The sequence below is a fragment of the Spea bombifrons genome, chromosome 6 (genome assembly GCF_027358695.1).
Source record: "Spea bombifrons isolate aSpeBom1 chromosome 6, aSpeBom1.2.pri, whole genome shotgun sequence".
Lineage (NCBI taxonomy): Eukaryota > Metazoa > Chordata > Amphibia > Anura > Pelobatidae > Spea > Spea bombifrons.
In genome coordinates, this window is record NC_071092.1 from 11,884,968 (window position 1) to 11,901,486 (window position 16,519).

Here is a 16,519-nt window from a genome sequence, read left to right on the forward strand (position 1 = left end):
ACAGAATGCATAGACATTAACAGGGCATAAATCCTGGATAGAAGGTGCTCATTTTTAACCACACATAGACATTCAAAGGGTTTTAACGATCTACCAAATTGGAGTTCAGGCAAGAGGGAAGAAATAAAATATTTTATTTGGTGGAATAAAAAATGGACTAGAAATGAAATGGGTGTATTTCAAGCCAAATCAGTAAGTGGTTTAATCCTAGACTCCTGAACTACATGACACATACAACGTATACAGGTGGAGGGCTGACATATTTCCTAGCGATGAGCCCAGGCCCAAGTCTGGATTAAACGTTAGAGGGAAGAGGGGGTTAGGGAAGGTAGTAATAATGCCCAAAGCAAATACCGGTAGTTTTTTCAGAACCCTTAAGGTAGGAGCAATGGCTGGGTGTCCATAAACAGTAGGTGCCAATGGCACTAAGATATCCATTAGACAGCTGGATGAGGGTGCAACCGTTGCTTTGGTGCATGGATTGACCACTCCACTATTCAGTATATTTCAGTATATTTCAGTATATTTCTGAATATCCAGGCAATCCAGTAGATTTCTAAGTCTGGAACCCCCATAACACCATTCACCACCAGGTGAGAACCAGATATTGTAGGAGACTTATCAGTCCAAATTTATTTGGAAATCATTGTGTGACATTGTTTAAAATAAGATCAGGGAAGGACTATTGGCAAGGTCTGGATAATGTAAAGAAAAAAAGGTAAAATATTTATTTTAATTATGCTGATCCTGCCGAACTAAGGGATATGGGAAAAGGCCCATGAACGCAGGTCCGAGGAGAAGGAGGATAGTAAGGGGTAAAAAGTAAGAGCCAATAATTGGGATAGATCAGAGGGGATATGATTTCCCATATATTTCAAAGAGACCCTGCACCATCTGAAAGGGAATCCAGTGCGTATCTCCTGGGAGAGATTAACTGATAAGTGAGAGCCCAAGACATCCAATTTTGGTTAATTAAGTTTTGTGACAATGCGGGACAATAAACAGCAAGGATTAGTAATGAAATGCATATGCACAGCATAGATTGCACGTTTTTGGGTCAGACGACCAACAGATATACCAGCGATCTAAGGATTTGACCTTATCACGTTAGCCAGGGGCTCAATGGCTAAAAGAAAAAGCCGAAGAGAAAGAGGGCATCCTTGGCGTGTGCCATTGGACAGGATGACCAGACAAGAGAGTGATCCATTTATTCTGACCTGGGCCGTCGGAGATGTGTATAGTGCTTTGACCCAATTTAAAAAATCTGACCCAAAATCAAAATGCCCAAGCCAATTCTCTGTCAAAGGCCTTCTCAGCATCCATGGAAACTAAAAGAGAGGGTAATTTGTGATGTCAAACGTGAGCAGGAAGATCAGTGACCCTAATGTTATTGTCCCTGGCCTCCCTGCTAGGGACGAACCCCACCTAATCCTGGTATATTTATTTAGGTATGTAAGATTTGAGTCTCGTAGCCAGGATTTTTGCAAACAGTAACACTCAAATCAGTGTTAATCAAGAAAATGGACTGATAGCTGGGGATAACTGAGATATGTGCCCAACTGGTTTGAGGGACCAGAGAAACACCCACTATGAGAGCTTTAAAGAAGGAGATGCTCTGTGGACCAAGAATTGGAAAAAAACATTATAGTACTATAAGATAATGAATCCATTTGATCCAGGGCATTTGCCCAGTGGAGAGGCTTTTACAACCGCCTCCAGTTCCTTCAACTGAATAGGAGAATACAAAAGTTTAAGGCGAGACATTCTTTCAAGTAGTCCCAAAGTTAAGCAGAAAGATCTGAAACATAAGTGGGATTGATGACAAGATTCTCATTAAGCCTCCAGCTCCAAGTTTTAGGCGAAGATTAGGATATCAAAGCAAATTAGAACAACAATAAAAACCAAAAGCACTGTAAGTAGCATAGATACTATATCCTCAGAATGTATTATTAATTAACTAAGGCAACAATATTGAGTATTAGAAGAGTCAGAGCAATCTGAAGTGTGGGAGATGATGAAAAAAAGCCACCACTTGTCTTTGTGGATAATAATAACCAAATAAAATCAAATCCCTGTGAGACTCCAATTGGACATCAATTGAGTACGCATATCCAATAGGCAATGTAGTCATCATGATGCCGGAAAATAAATTGACAATACAAAGTAATCTAATACAAAGTAATCTAATTCAGAGAGGTAATGGTGCCCGCTTGTTGCTTTAGTTTTATAACAACCACTGTTGAAAAACAATATCATCTGAACACAACAAGGAAGATAAGCATTGGGAATGTTTGCGGTGCAAAGGAAAGTCAGTTCCAAGCTAACAAGGATATATCAAGCATATTTGATCCAGCAATGAGTGTAATGAAACTAATTAGTTTGTGTAGTGTTAAAATTCCCCATAGACTCCAGTAGAAAATAGTGTAATCGGTTGGCCACTTTAGGGGATTCGCATGTCAAAATGCTCCTGAAACAAGGTGCGTTGGCAAGGCAACCAGACATCCATTGCAACTTTTCTTTAACAACACAGATGAGGGTTGAAAAGAGATGTAACTGAAAAGTAGTCTCCGAAAGGCAACATTTGTTCACTTAAACCGTAGAGTGTGGTAGAACAAAAAAAGAATTCCTGTTTCTCCTTCCCTTTCCCTCCCTTCTTATTCCCTCTTTCTTCCTTCTCTTCAGGGCAGGGGGTAATGCCATACTCAGAAGACATAAAGATCAAGGTGTAGCAAGTCTCCTAGGTATCTGTCTGTTCCTTTTTCTTATGGCCTAGGAGATCAAGGAGTAGACCTGGCAACTGAGTTGTCTGTTCCCAATCAGCAATAGAGATTACGGGTAGACCTAGTTTACCCAGAAATTGTGCCCTTACTAGCAATTAAAGCAAAGGAGAATCCTCATTAGTATGGTATTGTGGCCTCTCGAAGGGAGGTTGTAATGGATTTCAGCACCCTTCTATTTTGAAGGGTGATAGGATAGAGGTCTTAAAAAATGTCCATTTTATGGCCATCAAATTTCCCAGGGTCTATGGACCTGTATTTGCGTAGGATTAACTCCAATTAGTCATGGTGACAACGGATTATATCTCTTGGAGGCACGTTATTGCTATTTGTAGGTCTAAGTGCATGGTGTGTTCTGTAACATTTAATGGGTGAACTGGTGGAACGTTGCAAAATGTAATTAAAAATAGATTGTAGAGTGGGGGCAATATCCGTGCGTGAGATGGATTCAGGAATCCCATGAACACGCAGATTACATCTGTGGCCCTGTTTATCTAAGTCCTCCAACTGTCTCAGTTTTTGAATCGTACATGTCTCAATTGAAATTTGGGAGGGGAAAGCATCAACCGTGGTGCAGATTTTAGTGCTATCCGCTTACATGAAGAACACATGGGCACCAGTATGCATCGATGGAGCCCCACCTCACAATTTACAGGACTTAAAGGATCTGCTGCTAACGTCTTAGTGCCAGATACCACAGCACACCTTCAGAGATCTAGTGGATCTATATCTTGGCGGGTCAGGGCTGTTTTGGAAGCAAAAGGGGAACCTGAACAATATTAGACAGGTGGTCACAATGTTATGGCTGAGTGGTGTATAGCACATCTTTGTATATGTGCATTACCAGATGGCATCTTAGAAACTTGTTTAAACTTCTTGGGGCTCCATATTAGGCTAGCATGTCTGGGATATTCTTGAAACCATCCGGAGGTTAACTCTATAGTGTAATCCCTTTGATTTACAGAAAAAGTTAACTCCACCATCTCTTTTCTTGCCCCAGGTGGCTAACCCATTTTCAAACATTTTATACAGATAAGCTTTATTCTATAAATACATCTGGGACATTTAGAAAGATCATATTTGGTGGAAGGTACTAAATGCTGGGATGACCAGCAAGAACACTGCTCTTCATAAGTGTGGTCCAATGAGGCCCCCTGCTTTGTTATTATAACCTGTGCCGAAAATACATTTCATGAGATTTGTTAATTGTTTAAGGTAGGCGTTGTATTAAGTGGCCGTGAGTCTAAATAATCCCTAAACCTTAATTTATCATACATTGTAGCTGGCAGGGGCATTTTCATTAACAAGCAACTGGAAGTCCCTGTTGAAATACCGCTGGTTTTGTATAATATTTTCAGAAAATATGAGAACATACTATTGTGTTCCAGTTTTTTGCACAGCAAGTCTTCCAGTTAATTCTCTTTATCCTCTCTTTATTTTGCAGGCCTTATTAACATTATTTTTTTAAATGCATAGTTTAAGCATCATTCTCTTCAGACTATACATATTGAAAAAACAGACACACATAGACCACTTCAAATGAAAGTGAATTAAACTAGAAACTGCATACGAACAGACACCATGCTGAGGAAACATTCATAAGTACGGGGGTCTAACAGATTCTAGTCATTATATAAACCTTAATCTATATGATTAAGTGGTTCCTTTAAATAATAGTTTCCCCTTGCAAATGCTTGAAGGGAGCCCGCCAGTTCCTTATCTTGCAGAAGATGTGCGGCCACCATGCCCACAGGGTGTACTCATCACCAGCCAGCTCCAGCACTGGGACATGTAACGAAACCGCATAGCACCCCCATTGATTTAAGCAGCCAATAGAGGCAGGTGTTCCCCCTAGAACATGACACCTCAGTATGATTTAAGATTAGTCTGTACAGTGTGTAGCACATCTTACTGCTATCTAACAGGAGATCTGTGCCTTCTTGGCAGAGATTGCCCACATAGTCAGTGATGCCCGAGTTGACCACTGACCAGTGTATTTTTGTAATGTTTTCAATGAAATGCCTGGGCAACTAATATTAAAAGACAGCCAATCCATCCAAATGAAACAATTTCCTATTAAGACTGCACTTGAATTTTGAAGTATTTGCTTTCTCAGTGCCAAGTTTACTATCGTCTCCTGGGATAATATTAGTGCTGGAGATTAAAGCTGTAAAAAGATGCTCTTATTTCATTTAACACACCAGCTGCTTTGCAGCAACACCACAGCTACACTCCATACAAATAATTTCTACTAAGTGTAACTTTAACCCCTTTATGTACAGAGCAGCTGCCAATGCAACAGGATTATCTTTTCTGCAATCATACATACCTCAAACAATGGAAGGGAAGCACCAGTGTCTCCTGCAGCCCCACCAATCAAGAATGCATATAAAAGTAATACTTTTATATTGTTTATCTGGGAACAAATGCGCTTTAATCTTGGAAGATGCATGAATCCATCCATTTGGTTGCAAGAGGGAAAAAGTTCATTTAAAGGCAACGTTCAGCTATCATATGTATTAATGTGCTAGAAAGTCCCTTTAACATATCTGCCAACATTTCAGGTGTCGAAATTGGGACTTCTGTGCTGGAGATATGGCAAGAGGTGGTAAAAGGGAAGACTCGCCCTGATGTGGGCAGGATGGAAGGCACGGACACTTGGTTGTCTTACCCATAAAGCCACTCTGTGACCCTAGAGACTATGTGGAAGTTTTTTTCACCACTCTGGACTGGACTAACAGCCCACTGCCCAAAAATCGAGACTGTGCCATGAAAACAGGACTATTGTATACTTTAGAAGTTCAGGATTTTTTGCGAAACTGGAATAGACAGGGCTATTTATAACTCTAATTGGACCTAATTACACATATACACAGTGGGGACTGCACTGCATTTTAACCCAAATGAGACACTCAAGCAATTTGATGCTCACTATTAATGAGGCACCTGTGCGGCAGGAGGGGCTGCTCAACCCTGCACGCCCTTGCATAGCAAAAATAATACAGAAAGGAGAGCATACAACCTAAAAAGGAATAAAAGACATACACATCCATATTTGCAGGTACAAACACTGGTGGCTGTGATCCGCCAATCACATGACCCGGGGCAGCGCTATTGGTTCCTGCAAGATAGTAGCTCTTTCGAAGGCATGCTATTGTAGAAACATAAGAATGTGTCAACAGATGATAACCATTCGGCCCATCTAGTCATGATAGAGTTTGTGTGCCTCAAAATTATGTCTTTGAACCTCATTATGAATGCAAAGGGGTTAAGGCTGTAGATCCTTAATATACATTCATACTCACCAAACATTCTGAAAGCCTAGAACATCAGGTCCAAAGGAGGGACTATTGATCTTATGACACATGGTTGGTTTGTTGATGTTCATTATATGATTGGATGATCTTTTACAGTGAAAATGTTTCAATATTTTTTATATAGTTTACAGATCTTATCACCTATGTTTGTTTTCTCTTTTATAAAGTGCGCATCTCAACATACGCCTTTATTATAGATACTGATTATTATTTATTGCTTTATATAGCGCCATCATATTCCACGCCACTGTACAATGGGTAAACAAGTAGTATATTACTTAACAATTAGACTTACAGAAATAACAGGTGAGGAAGACCCTGCTCAAACAAGCTTACAATCCAGAGATATAATAAATATATAAATACATAACAAATAATGTATACATTTTTTTGAATTGATTTATAAGGAAAAATAAAATAACGCGCCTAAACAGAGGTTATTGCCAGAGGTAGGCAGCAACCAAGTTTTTTAGACCTTCTAGTTAAAATCCCTTATGCCTCAATGGATTCCAAAAACCTTGTCACACCCCTGCAAATGACAATGAATGATTAATATTTGCCATATTAATGATAGGATTTAATACGTGTTAAAGATTTGAGTGGAATGTGACAAAGCATACCCCATGTTTGTCCCCGCATATCTTTTGGTAAATTAGTTATGTGCATATGAAAAAGACATCATTAAACTGAATGGATCACAAGCCATGGACTGAACTGTTTGTTATTTTATGTTTGAGTTGTGCATATGTAGAAGACGAGTATGTTCAATACACAGTAAACGTATACAGACATGTGCATAGACTTATACATGTATGTTGCATCTATGACAATATGGGGGCACCGCTTAGCTTTGAAACCCTTTTTCTGAAGCTTGATGCCTATTAACAGTAAGCAATATACAACAAGTCATTATGTATCCGACTGAACACAGGGATAATCCTCTGACTGACGATAAGAAATTAGCAGCAGGTAGCAAGGTAATTTTCTTCCGTGGGACACCTAGGGATGCAGTCAGCTGTCACCAACCTGAAAACAATGAGTTTGTAACAAGAAAATGTTACTGGTGATTGATCTGTCATACTCCAATAAGTCTTCCATTCATCTCAATTTAAATCTAAGCAAAAGGTCAAGAAAGGTTAAAGAGTTTGGGTTAGATATATCACCTAATACAGCAGAATGGTTTCAAATTATTGCTTTTCTCCACAAAACGGTGGTCTCTATATATAAACTAGCAGAGATGTGCGGTGCTGGATAATGAAGAAGTGGCCTGTAGATTACACAGCTTATGTTACTTCTGTTTACAAAGCTGTAACACTAGGTATTCTTCGTGCATTAAACTTTTAAATAAAAACAACAAAGTAAGATAGTAATTTAGATTAAAAAAAAGAATCAAGTCCACCATGTTCAACCTTTCAGCTATCCCTGTCCATGCTGTTGATCTAGTGGGCATTTGGAGTTTCGGTTTAACGTTAATACCAAATTTAATACCAATTTAAATAAAATATGTAGTCACATAATCTTTTGAGGCCTCAGAGGTGTCCTTCTAAGATGCTTCTCACTGGATCATCGACTATAATGATTCCCGTTATTACTACCTGGCCAAGAATTAGCAGTGCTTTGCGGAGTCTGATCCCCCATATGCCCCTGGGCAGGGACTGCTGCCCTCCTTGCATCAGCTGTGCTATGCCAAGTTAGCCTAGGCTAGAATGTGCTACTCTTTAGACCCATAAGTTGAAGTAAATTTACATTTTTATTATATTAATAGTCTGTTTGGGAACATTGAAGGTGTATAACGATTGATATTTGTGCATATGGCTTAGTTTTGACCATTTTTATCAGTGGAAAAGAACAAATAAAATCAAGCAAGAAAAAAGAATGTATGAAAGATAAAACTGCAGAAGGATGTGAATATGGCGATAATAATACAGAAAAATAGTAATAAAAACCCAGTGAATTGAATGAAAGATTAATAAAGCTATAAAATCTTTTGCGACTGGCAGCGGTGCCTTTTTAGTGAAGTGTTAAATCAGATGCTTCGGGAAGCTTGGCTGTCTTCATAGTCCATTTCACATTTTGCTTAGTGCTTCTTGAGTGGCAAATGAGATCAGCAGAGGCGTTTCTGATCAGCACGCTGAGGATGAGTCTGGATGCTGAATGTATTAAGAGCTTCAGATTCCGAACACTGTATCTGCCAGCGAGGTAATGCTGCAAAGTGATCAAACTCAGCATCCACGCTGCCTCTTCTTGCAACCTGCAGACACTGTGCCAGCATCCATCAGACACTTACTCTCCCTTGGTATCCTATGAACATAGAAGAATGGTGGATTTAGACAGTGAGGTTCCTCCACTGCCTCCTAGGTACAGATTTAGGGATTTGCTGCTAGGGGACCAGGGCTGGCAGAATGATGACAGGTAAGCTTCTACAAGTTATCATTATACTGTATGGCTGTTAATCTGCAAACACCTATGCCTAGGTTTTAATTGACAAATCAATATACATAACAGGATCTCTTTGCATGACTATAAAAGCTCATGTCATTGTTAATACTGAATTCCTATTATATCCACATTGGATGAAAGTCCAATGATGAAACAAATCCATCACAATAGATTTCCAAAGTGAATTTGGTTATGCATATTTTCTTCCTTCTGCAAAAAACAGATATTGAAATTCTTGCTTTCAAAACACAGTCAGGAATACTTTTTTTTTAAAAAACTGCAGTTTATCTGTACAAATTGTAGGAGATTCTATGAAAAAAAAAATCACAGAATATAACTTTCTACTTGTTTGACTGAGATTCATCTATAGTGCGTACATTAAATTACTTATAGGACATGATAAGAAAGGTGGCATTTAGCACACTGCATATGATTTTGTGGATACAATTAGCCTGAAGAGCTTGCAGTTTGTGTGTTTAGGAACAAATGTTCATTTTTTTTCATATCTATATTTCTTTGGGTTGTTTAATGAAATTTAGATGAAAACAATGTGTCATAATAAAAATGATTACATCATTATAATTGTTGAGATATACAAATATTTTTGAAGGCAGTAAAGCTTAAGGTACGTGTAGTAGTTTACGGAGATGTGAGATGTGTCAGTTTTATGTTAACGTTTGCTTTGTGTAAAAAGAAACCTTAACCCTTACTTTGCCAAGGGGGAATGCAGAACAGTGCATGAGCAGTTTTGAAAGACCTAAGATCATTTTGGCTACATGCTCAGGGCAACTGCTCACATTCTGAGGGTTATAGTAAACATTTCTAACAAGTGCTGTCATCTGTGGGCTGTAAATATTGATTCTCATAGTAGGTAGAAATTACAGAGGGGAAACCCATGCTTGAGTAAGGATGACTCATCCAAGTAAGGATACGATGAACTTGTCTTCATCCATATGGAGGTTTCGCAAATGGGAATCACATGGAGGTTAAGTGAATATCTGAAAATGAAGGGATTTGCAGCAATAAAACACACTTTATTTAATTACATGCCAGATAACAAGACAGTAAAATTAATTAGCTTTCCTGCTTTTACTGTGCCATTGAAACTACATTTTTGTCAAAAGGGGTTATGAATGGGGATGTCTAAATGAGGGGCAATCACTGGATAACCCAAAGGAATTATTCCGTTTATTGTGTCACCTTTAAAACGTTCTACCAGAATAAGTAAATACAAGGTAACTTCTGGTAATTATCGCTATATTCTGTTGTTTATAGCCACTTTAGAAGCATAAGTGTGCCCTGGAGCTTTACAAATGAACTGAGCAAATCACAAATAAGCTAGTGATTCACTAATGGTGGAAAACAAAGGGTTTTCAAAGTCCATTACTTGGAAGGAAGTAGAGATATAATGAAGCCACCAAGGTCTGGACTGGCCAACGGGCACACCAGGTTAATGCCGCCAGCCAGTTGTCAGGACGTCATCAGGTGGACCACCTAAACATTCCCAGTCCGGTCCTGAAGTCACCTGTATTTAAACAGGGATTGCAGCTGTGATACACCAGTGGGGAAATACTGACTGAAATGCTTAGATATTAAAGCAGAACAGAATAGGAGGTAGTCAGCTTCAGAATATGTGACCCTGAAGATATGCCAATTCACTCTGAAATCCTGAAATTGTAAAAACTCCAGGGTCGGACCCTTAGAGTTCCAAGGTGCGAGTCGTGTCATGCTAGATATTGTGAACTCCTGTTATGCTCACCCAACTTCTAGTGGCTGGTCATCACAGGTATTGCATTCTATTTCCATCCTAATCCATTGTGACATGCCTGTGCTTATTCATTGTTATTGAGAAAAATAACATCTTAATGTTTAAAGTTAAATTACTTTACAACACAAAGGAACTTTAGTTGGCAAAGCCACATAAGCTTGAGCAACACAGCTAAACATGAAAATTACCCAACACATCAATCATTAAAATGTATTCAATTGTGTGTATATGCATCATTTACTATACACATCTTTCTTTTACCAGTTTTCACAAAGGTATTTTTAGATAATCCTTGAGATAAAGTTATTAAAAGTGCTGTTTTAAATTACCATCTACCAAGAAATCTTCAATATATTTTTGCAAATATATATATATATTTTTTTGTAAAATATAAAAGCGTATTGATTTTTTCATACACACATCAAAGGGTGTCTATTTGAACTTTCAAAGCGCTTGAGGCAAAAGCAACCAGCATTTGAACCATACGGCAAATCAGAACATTAAGAGCAGAGTTATTTCTATCACTGTACCTTCTGGAAGTTATCAAATGTTCATGAAACAGCAAATACTTTTCTAAAAGTGTGGTATGTTCAGAAATCCTTCAATCATATGAACACCATTTCATCAAATGTAAATGCCCAGTGCGATAGAAACCTGCTGTGTTTGCCCGTATAACTGTACATACTTCAGCCATCTGAAGCATTTGATAGAAAAATCACTAAAACAAGTCAGTTTTTTTCAGCATTCTCGTTTTAGGCATTATTACAAGTTGTCTGTGGGATTCACGTATTTCAGTTCAGTTAAAGTTACCCTGCCTTATGCTTATGTCCTTATCTTGCATAAAAATGCGGTGGGGCATAAAGAAGAAGAATTAGGGGCGTAACTAGAAACCACTCACTGTATTAACCTCTACAACTTGTGCGGAGAAGCTATTCCATTTACCTAGAGCCCTCTGAATAAAGTAAAACTTCTATAAGATATGTCTATAAGATATCCAGTGCAGAGACTGCATTAATAGAGACCTTCGCTGGAATACTGCCAAAATCTCTACCAAGATTGCATACCTGGGAACTCTCTTTTGGGGTTAGAGTGTCTGGGTGATGCGCTGCTTCCCGGATCTCTGGGTCTCTCTACTCTTTCTCCCTTGAGCAGGGGAACTGCGTTTAGCCATACTCACTCCCTGCCCAACTGCCCTTCCACTCTTAACCCATTTAATGCCATCTGGGGCTAGCTCAGCCAGTTTGCAAAGCCATTCTCTCAGAAGGAGACGAGCTCCATATAGGAAAATTCCCAGGCGTGCAAAAAATGACCAGTGAAGCAAACTCCATTCACTTTACAGATCCCCTAAGAAATATTTCCTTTCAATTCAGCATAATATCTTGCTAATAGGCTGTGATAACTGGCATAGACAATGCAGAGCATTAGATTTGCAAATTGATATGTGTAATTCCACATATTCACTGCATTACTATGCACAAAATATTACTGGGGATTCCACATATTCATTGCATTGCTACAAATTCCTGGGGATATGTAATTACTAAGTAACAAAAATTACTAAATCACTTTAATTATTGAGCTTTCTCTCCACATTTTGTCTATTTTTCCCACTATTTCCTTCTATGTCTTTCTCTTGCTTCTCTCTCTTTATGCTCGTTCTTCTTCTTTGCACGGCAAGTTTTGTTCTGATATGCCCTATTATTGGACAAAACTGTTCTTCACTGATTTTTTAACAAACCTTTTTAAAGCTGTTTTTAGAATGATATTTTGGAAAGAAAGATGAATAAGCCTCAATTAATTCTAGTGAAATGCAGTTTGTTTGTTCCCAAGAGCACATGGCTGATTATAATTAGCATTTCACTTTGATGTTCCAAAACAGGATTTTTGGGAAATCTAATAATGTGGATTGCTGATGACGGTGTGTTGTCTGTGATCATCATAAATACAAACAGTACTTTAAACCTCGTGATTTTTTTTTTCTATGCTGATGCAATCTGCAAACTTCTTTTTGTATTGTGGCGTTTGTGGAGAGTGCAAGGGTTCGCATCATTGTAGAATCTGTAGTATATTTCTAGTTTCTACAAGAGCAGCTAATTTTTGTAATGCAAATAAAAGATCTAACTTTCTTACTCACCTGCTAATATTGGCTAATGTTGCCGACAGCTCCACACACTGTCACACATCTGGGGCTCCATCAGCATACCTGGGAACTCTCCGGGTTTGACCCGGAGATTGCCGGGTGAAGCACCGCTTCCCGCTCCCACGCCCCGCCCATTTTCCCTTTAAAATGGGGTGTTTCCAGCAGGAACGCCCCCAACATCAGCTGGACTGTCCCTGACGTCAGTGGGAGTTCCCCGATGTCAACGGGATCTCCCACTGACATCATGTTGTCAGATGAAACTCCCACCAAAGTCACGGGACCGCCCGCTGGCGTCAGTGGGCAGTCCTGGCCGCGTCCTGCAAGGGAAGTCTCCAGGTAGCTGGAGACCAGAAGTTCCCAGGTATGTCCATCAGGTGCTGAAGTGTGGGACCAGCGCCTGGATATGCCGTCTGCACGTTATGTGAGCATAAAAATTCAGCATGCTGCTGTGCATATCCAACCATAGGCCGCACTTACGTCATTAGGCAGCAGCTGGCTTTAAAGCCCCAGGGCTGCCTCATCATTGACTTTTAGCCCTGTATATATATAATGGATATATATATATATCATAAAACTAAAATATCTTTTAATCTGCCTGGAGATACTTTAACTGATCAAACTTTGGGGCCAGTATAGACCTGGATTTCTCAATTACCATACAATGCTGTCTCCCATACACATGTAGATCTGTGCAGGGGTGGCCAGGTGGGGCGGACTACTCCTGCGGGAGTAGTAGTGCGGTATGTGATAATGTGTGAGTGCATATGAGAGAGTGCGTTAGAGTGCAGTCTAGAATTTATGTTTCTATTTGTACATGTATATGCTAGTGTTATTGTTGGTTATTGTGGTAGGGAGGGGCCGGGGGGCCGAGTGACTTAACTTGCCAGAAGACGTTAACCTTCCCTTGTATAAGTGATGATGGAAATACCTTAGATAGTCAAAGCCAATTGTGAAAATACCTAGAACAGTTTTTAGCTACAGTTTTGATTTAGATCTTTTTACTAAAATATCAAAACTAATTCACCTTCCCAAACTATTTTACTTTTGTTTCAGATGTAAAATGCAAAAACATTTTATCAACTAAAGTACAAATACAAGAACCAATAAGATCCTTTACTTGTAAAAAAAAATTGCAAAATTGTCCTCATTCAGTATTAAAGTGCAACAAACGATGGGTGAACTTTTGGCGAAACAGGAAGAAAATGTATTCCCGGAGAGAACATGCAGGTTACATAGCAGTAATACGCAAGCTCTAAAGATAAACATTTTCTCAAAAATTTTATACAGTTATCTTAAAAGGGTCAGTCTTCCCTGCGCATGCGGGCAGTTTCAAGCATCTTGGGGCTAGTTTCAAGAATATAGAGGCAGTTACATACAGTCTAAAGAATGTGAGGCCTCTTGCATTTCTGCAATAAGTAACATCCTTATCTCTTTTCCTACAGTACTATGGGTAGTTGTTGGAAATATTCAGTCAAGGACAAATTAATAATATTTTTGATTATTGTATATAATGTATTATATATATTATGATATTGTTATTAAGATTTTTTATTACCGTACTTACTCCAGATCAAATGCTCTGAAAAATACCCCTCGTCTTTTATTCGAGGTCATCTTATAATCAGACCTCAAATAGAGGTCTGACTACAAGACTAAGATCCAGATCTCCCGCAGCGCTGCAGGGAACCTGGATCCTCCTCTCTGGCAGCCGGTGAACGTCTGCAGGATGTGCGCAGAAAACCTCCAATGCTACCGGCACTGTGACTTGGGCTTCTATGACGGAGCGCCGGCATGAAATGACCTTCCGGTGCTCCACCACAGAATCCCTGGCGGAAGTACCGGCCAGCAGCAGTGGAGGTTACGCCGGTGCTCATAGAAGCCCGGCATGACGTGAGCTTTCAGTGCTCAGTCATAGAAGCCGCGACAGAAGTGTCAGGTAGCAGCGGAGGTTGTCTACGCACATCGCGCAGACGTCCACCGGCTTCCCCCACTAGGCACATCTGGGGGCAGTATACTAGGTCAGATATTCCAACCCTCCCTTTCTATATGTGAGCATGAAGGGTATCTAGTTGGGCTAGAGAGGGAGGCTAGCTATGAACGGGGTGTGGTTGCTACTGAGTTAGTGAAGAATAGGGTGGGATTGGGAAGTCATCACCCAGAGACTAAAAGGGCTACCCCAGGAGGCCTGTACTGAAACTGGGACAGATTTCAAGAGTTATATATGTATATGAGACATAACTCTGGGATAATGCAACTCAAAATACCAGATCTAACTGCATAAGTTTTCCTAAATAATTTCTAAGGTACCTGCATTAGTTTACTTATAACATAACACAATATGGATTTTAATGGTCACACGAAATTTCACACACCACATATATAAGGACGAGACACAAACAAATGCACGTTTTAAGAGGGATGTAATCTTATGGTGTCCCACTACTCCACGCAAATCTATTCTGAGATGTTCTTACTGCTGTGTTTCAAATTATGAGATTTCCCGTACTCCCCACAGTTGCAGAAATGCATTTGCAGATCAAGCTCTGAACATTTTGTATTTTCACATCAAGAAAATCAGCAATTGCTTCTTTTATTCTTTCTATTCATTGTTATTTCTCTGTTTTCTGATGATTATGTTTCTATTGTTGGGTAAATCAGTGCTGGAGCAGGGATTCTCCCCTATGAATCATGTCTGCTTTTGTTTATTTTCTAGATGCTATTATTTTACTGTTCCAATAGTACCATAAAATGCTGCGTTTATATACATTAACACAGTTTAATGCTGCATTCTAGATAAGTGTTTGTGTTCATATGGTTTTAGCATGTGCGTGTCTGGTATTAGAGTGTGTGTTAGCGTATGGTATCAGCGTGTGGTACTAGAGTGTAAATTTATGTTAGTGTATGGTGCTAGTATGAGTGTGTGTGTCTATTAGTGCAGTGAAGGAACAATGATTTGATCCTCTGCTGATTTTGTACCTTTTCCCACTGTCAAAGACATGATCAGTCTATAATTTCACCTGGTAGGTTTATTTGAATAGTGAGAGACAGAAAAACAACAACAAAAAAATCAGTCGGGCTGGCCTAAGAAACTCAATTTGGACATGAACATGCCATACTCTGCACTGTCAACTTCTACAGTGGAAGGCATGAGCATTTAAAAAAAAAAACAGTTGGCGAAATGATACTGTGCAGGCCTAAGTGCTACAAGTGTTCATAACTGGTATTCTGCCAATTTTAAAGTCTTTCTTTGAACTACAGATACCCCATACATAATTCAATCAGACAGGAACAGGAGAAGGGAATGTTAATAGTGTGTTTGCTCTATCTCTGCTATGAATTATTAAACCAGACATTGTTTAGTTCCGTACATCATACATCCCACAGGCATTTAATTGAGACTTTATTTTACAGCATCAGAATACCTTCTATCATTTAAAGGGAATAACTCCAAATATATAAGCAGTCACGTAACTAGGCACCAGAAGGCCCCGTGTCCTAAATACCTATATTCGGGGTCTAGCGCCTGACGCCCGGGACTGCAGTCCCGGGCGCCGGGCAGGCAGCAGGGTTAGGATGCAGATCCCCCGCAGCGGTGCACGGGAGATTGTCTAAGCGCATCGTGCAGACGTTCACCGGCAGCAGCGATGCGCGTAAACAGCCTCCGCTGCCGGCACGTCTGCACAATGTGCTTTAAAAATCTCCCTTGCCGGGAATTCCCACAGGAGGAGTCCCAACAAGGGAGATTGTTAAAGCACATCGTGCAGACGCCCCGGGTGTCTTGCGGGGCTGGCGGGGGACATCTATGCAATACGCGTATACAACTTCCGGTGCTGGTGCCGGCAGCATATCTCAGGGGGGAGGAGGAGGATGACAGTGGCAGCATATCTCGGGGGGAGGAGGACAGTGGCAGGATATATCGGGGGGAGGAGGAGGAGGACAGTGGCAAGCATATCTCGGGGGGGGGCAGAGTGGCCGCATATCTCGGGGGGGGAGAGTGGCAGCATATCTCGGGGGGGACAGAGTGGCAGCATGTCTATTAAAAAACTTTTTCTTTTAAAAAGCACCAAACTTTTAGGGT

At 39.9% G+C, this 16,519-nt stretch overlaps 1 protein-coding gene across 1 annotated transcript in view; it reads left to right on the plus strand.

Moving 5' to 3' along the window:
• Positions 1–8,328: 8,328 nt before the first annotated feature.
• Positions 8,329–16,519, plus strand: part of KCNT2 (potassium sodium-activated channel subfamily T member 2) — a 154,232-nt gene continuing 146,041 nt past the window's right edge. Inside the window, exon 1 of the mRNA XM_053470391.1 lies at positions 8,329–8,506. Within this exon, the coding sequence (XP_053326366.1) occupies positions 8,412–8,506 (95 nt within the window). The 5' untranslated portion in view covers positions 8,329–8,411. The remainder of the gene's footprint in view (positions 8,507–16,519) is intronic.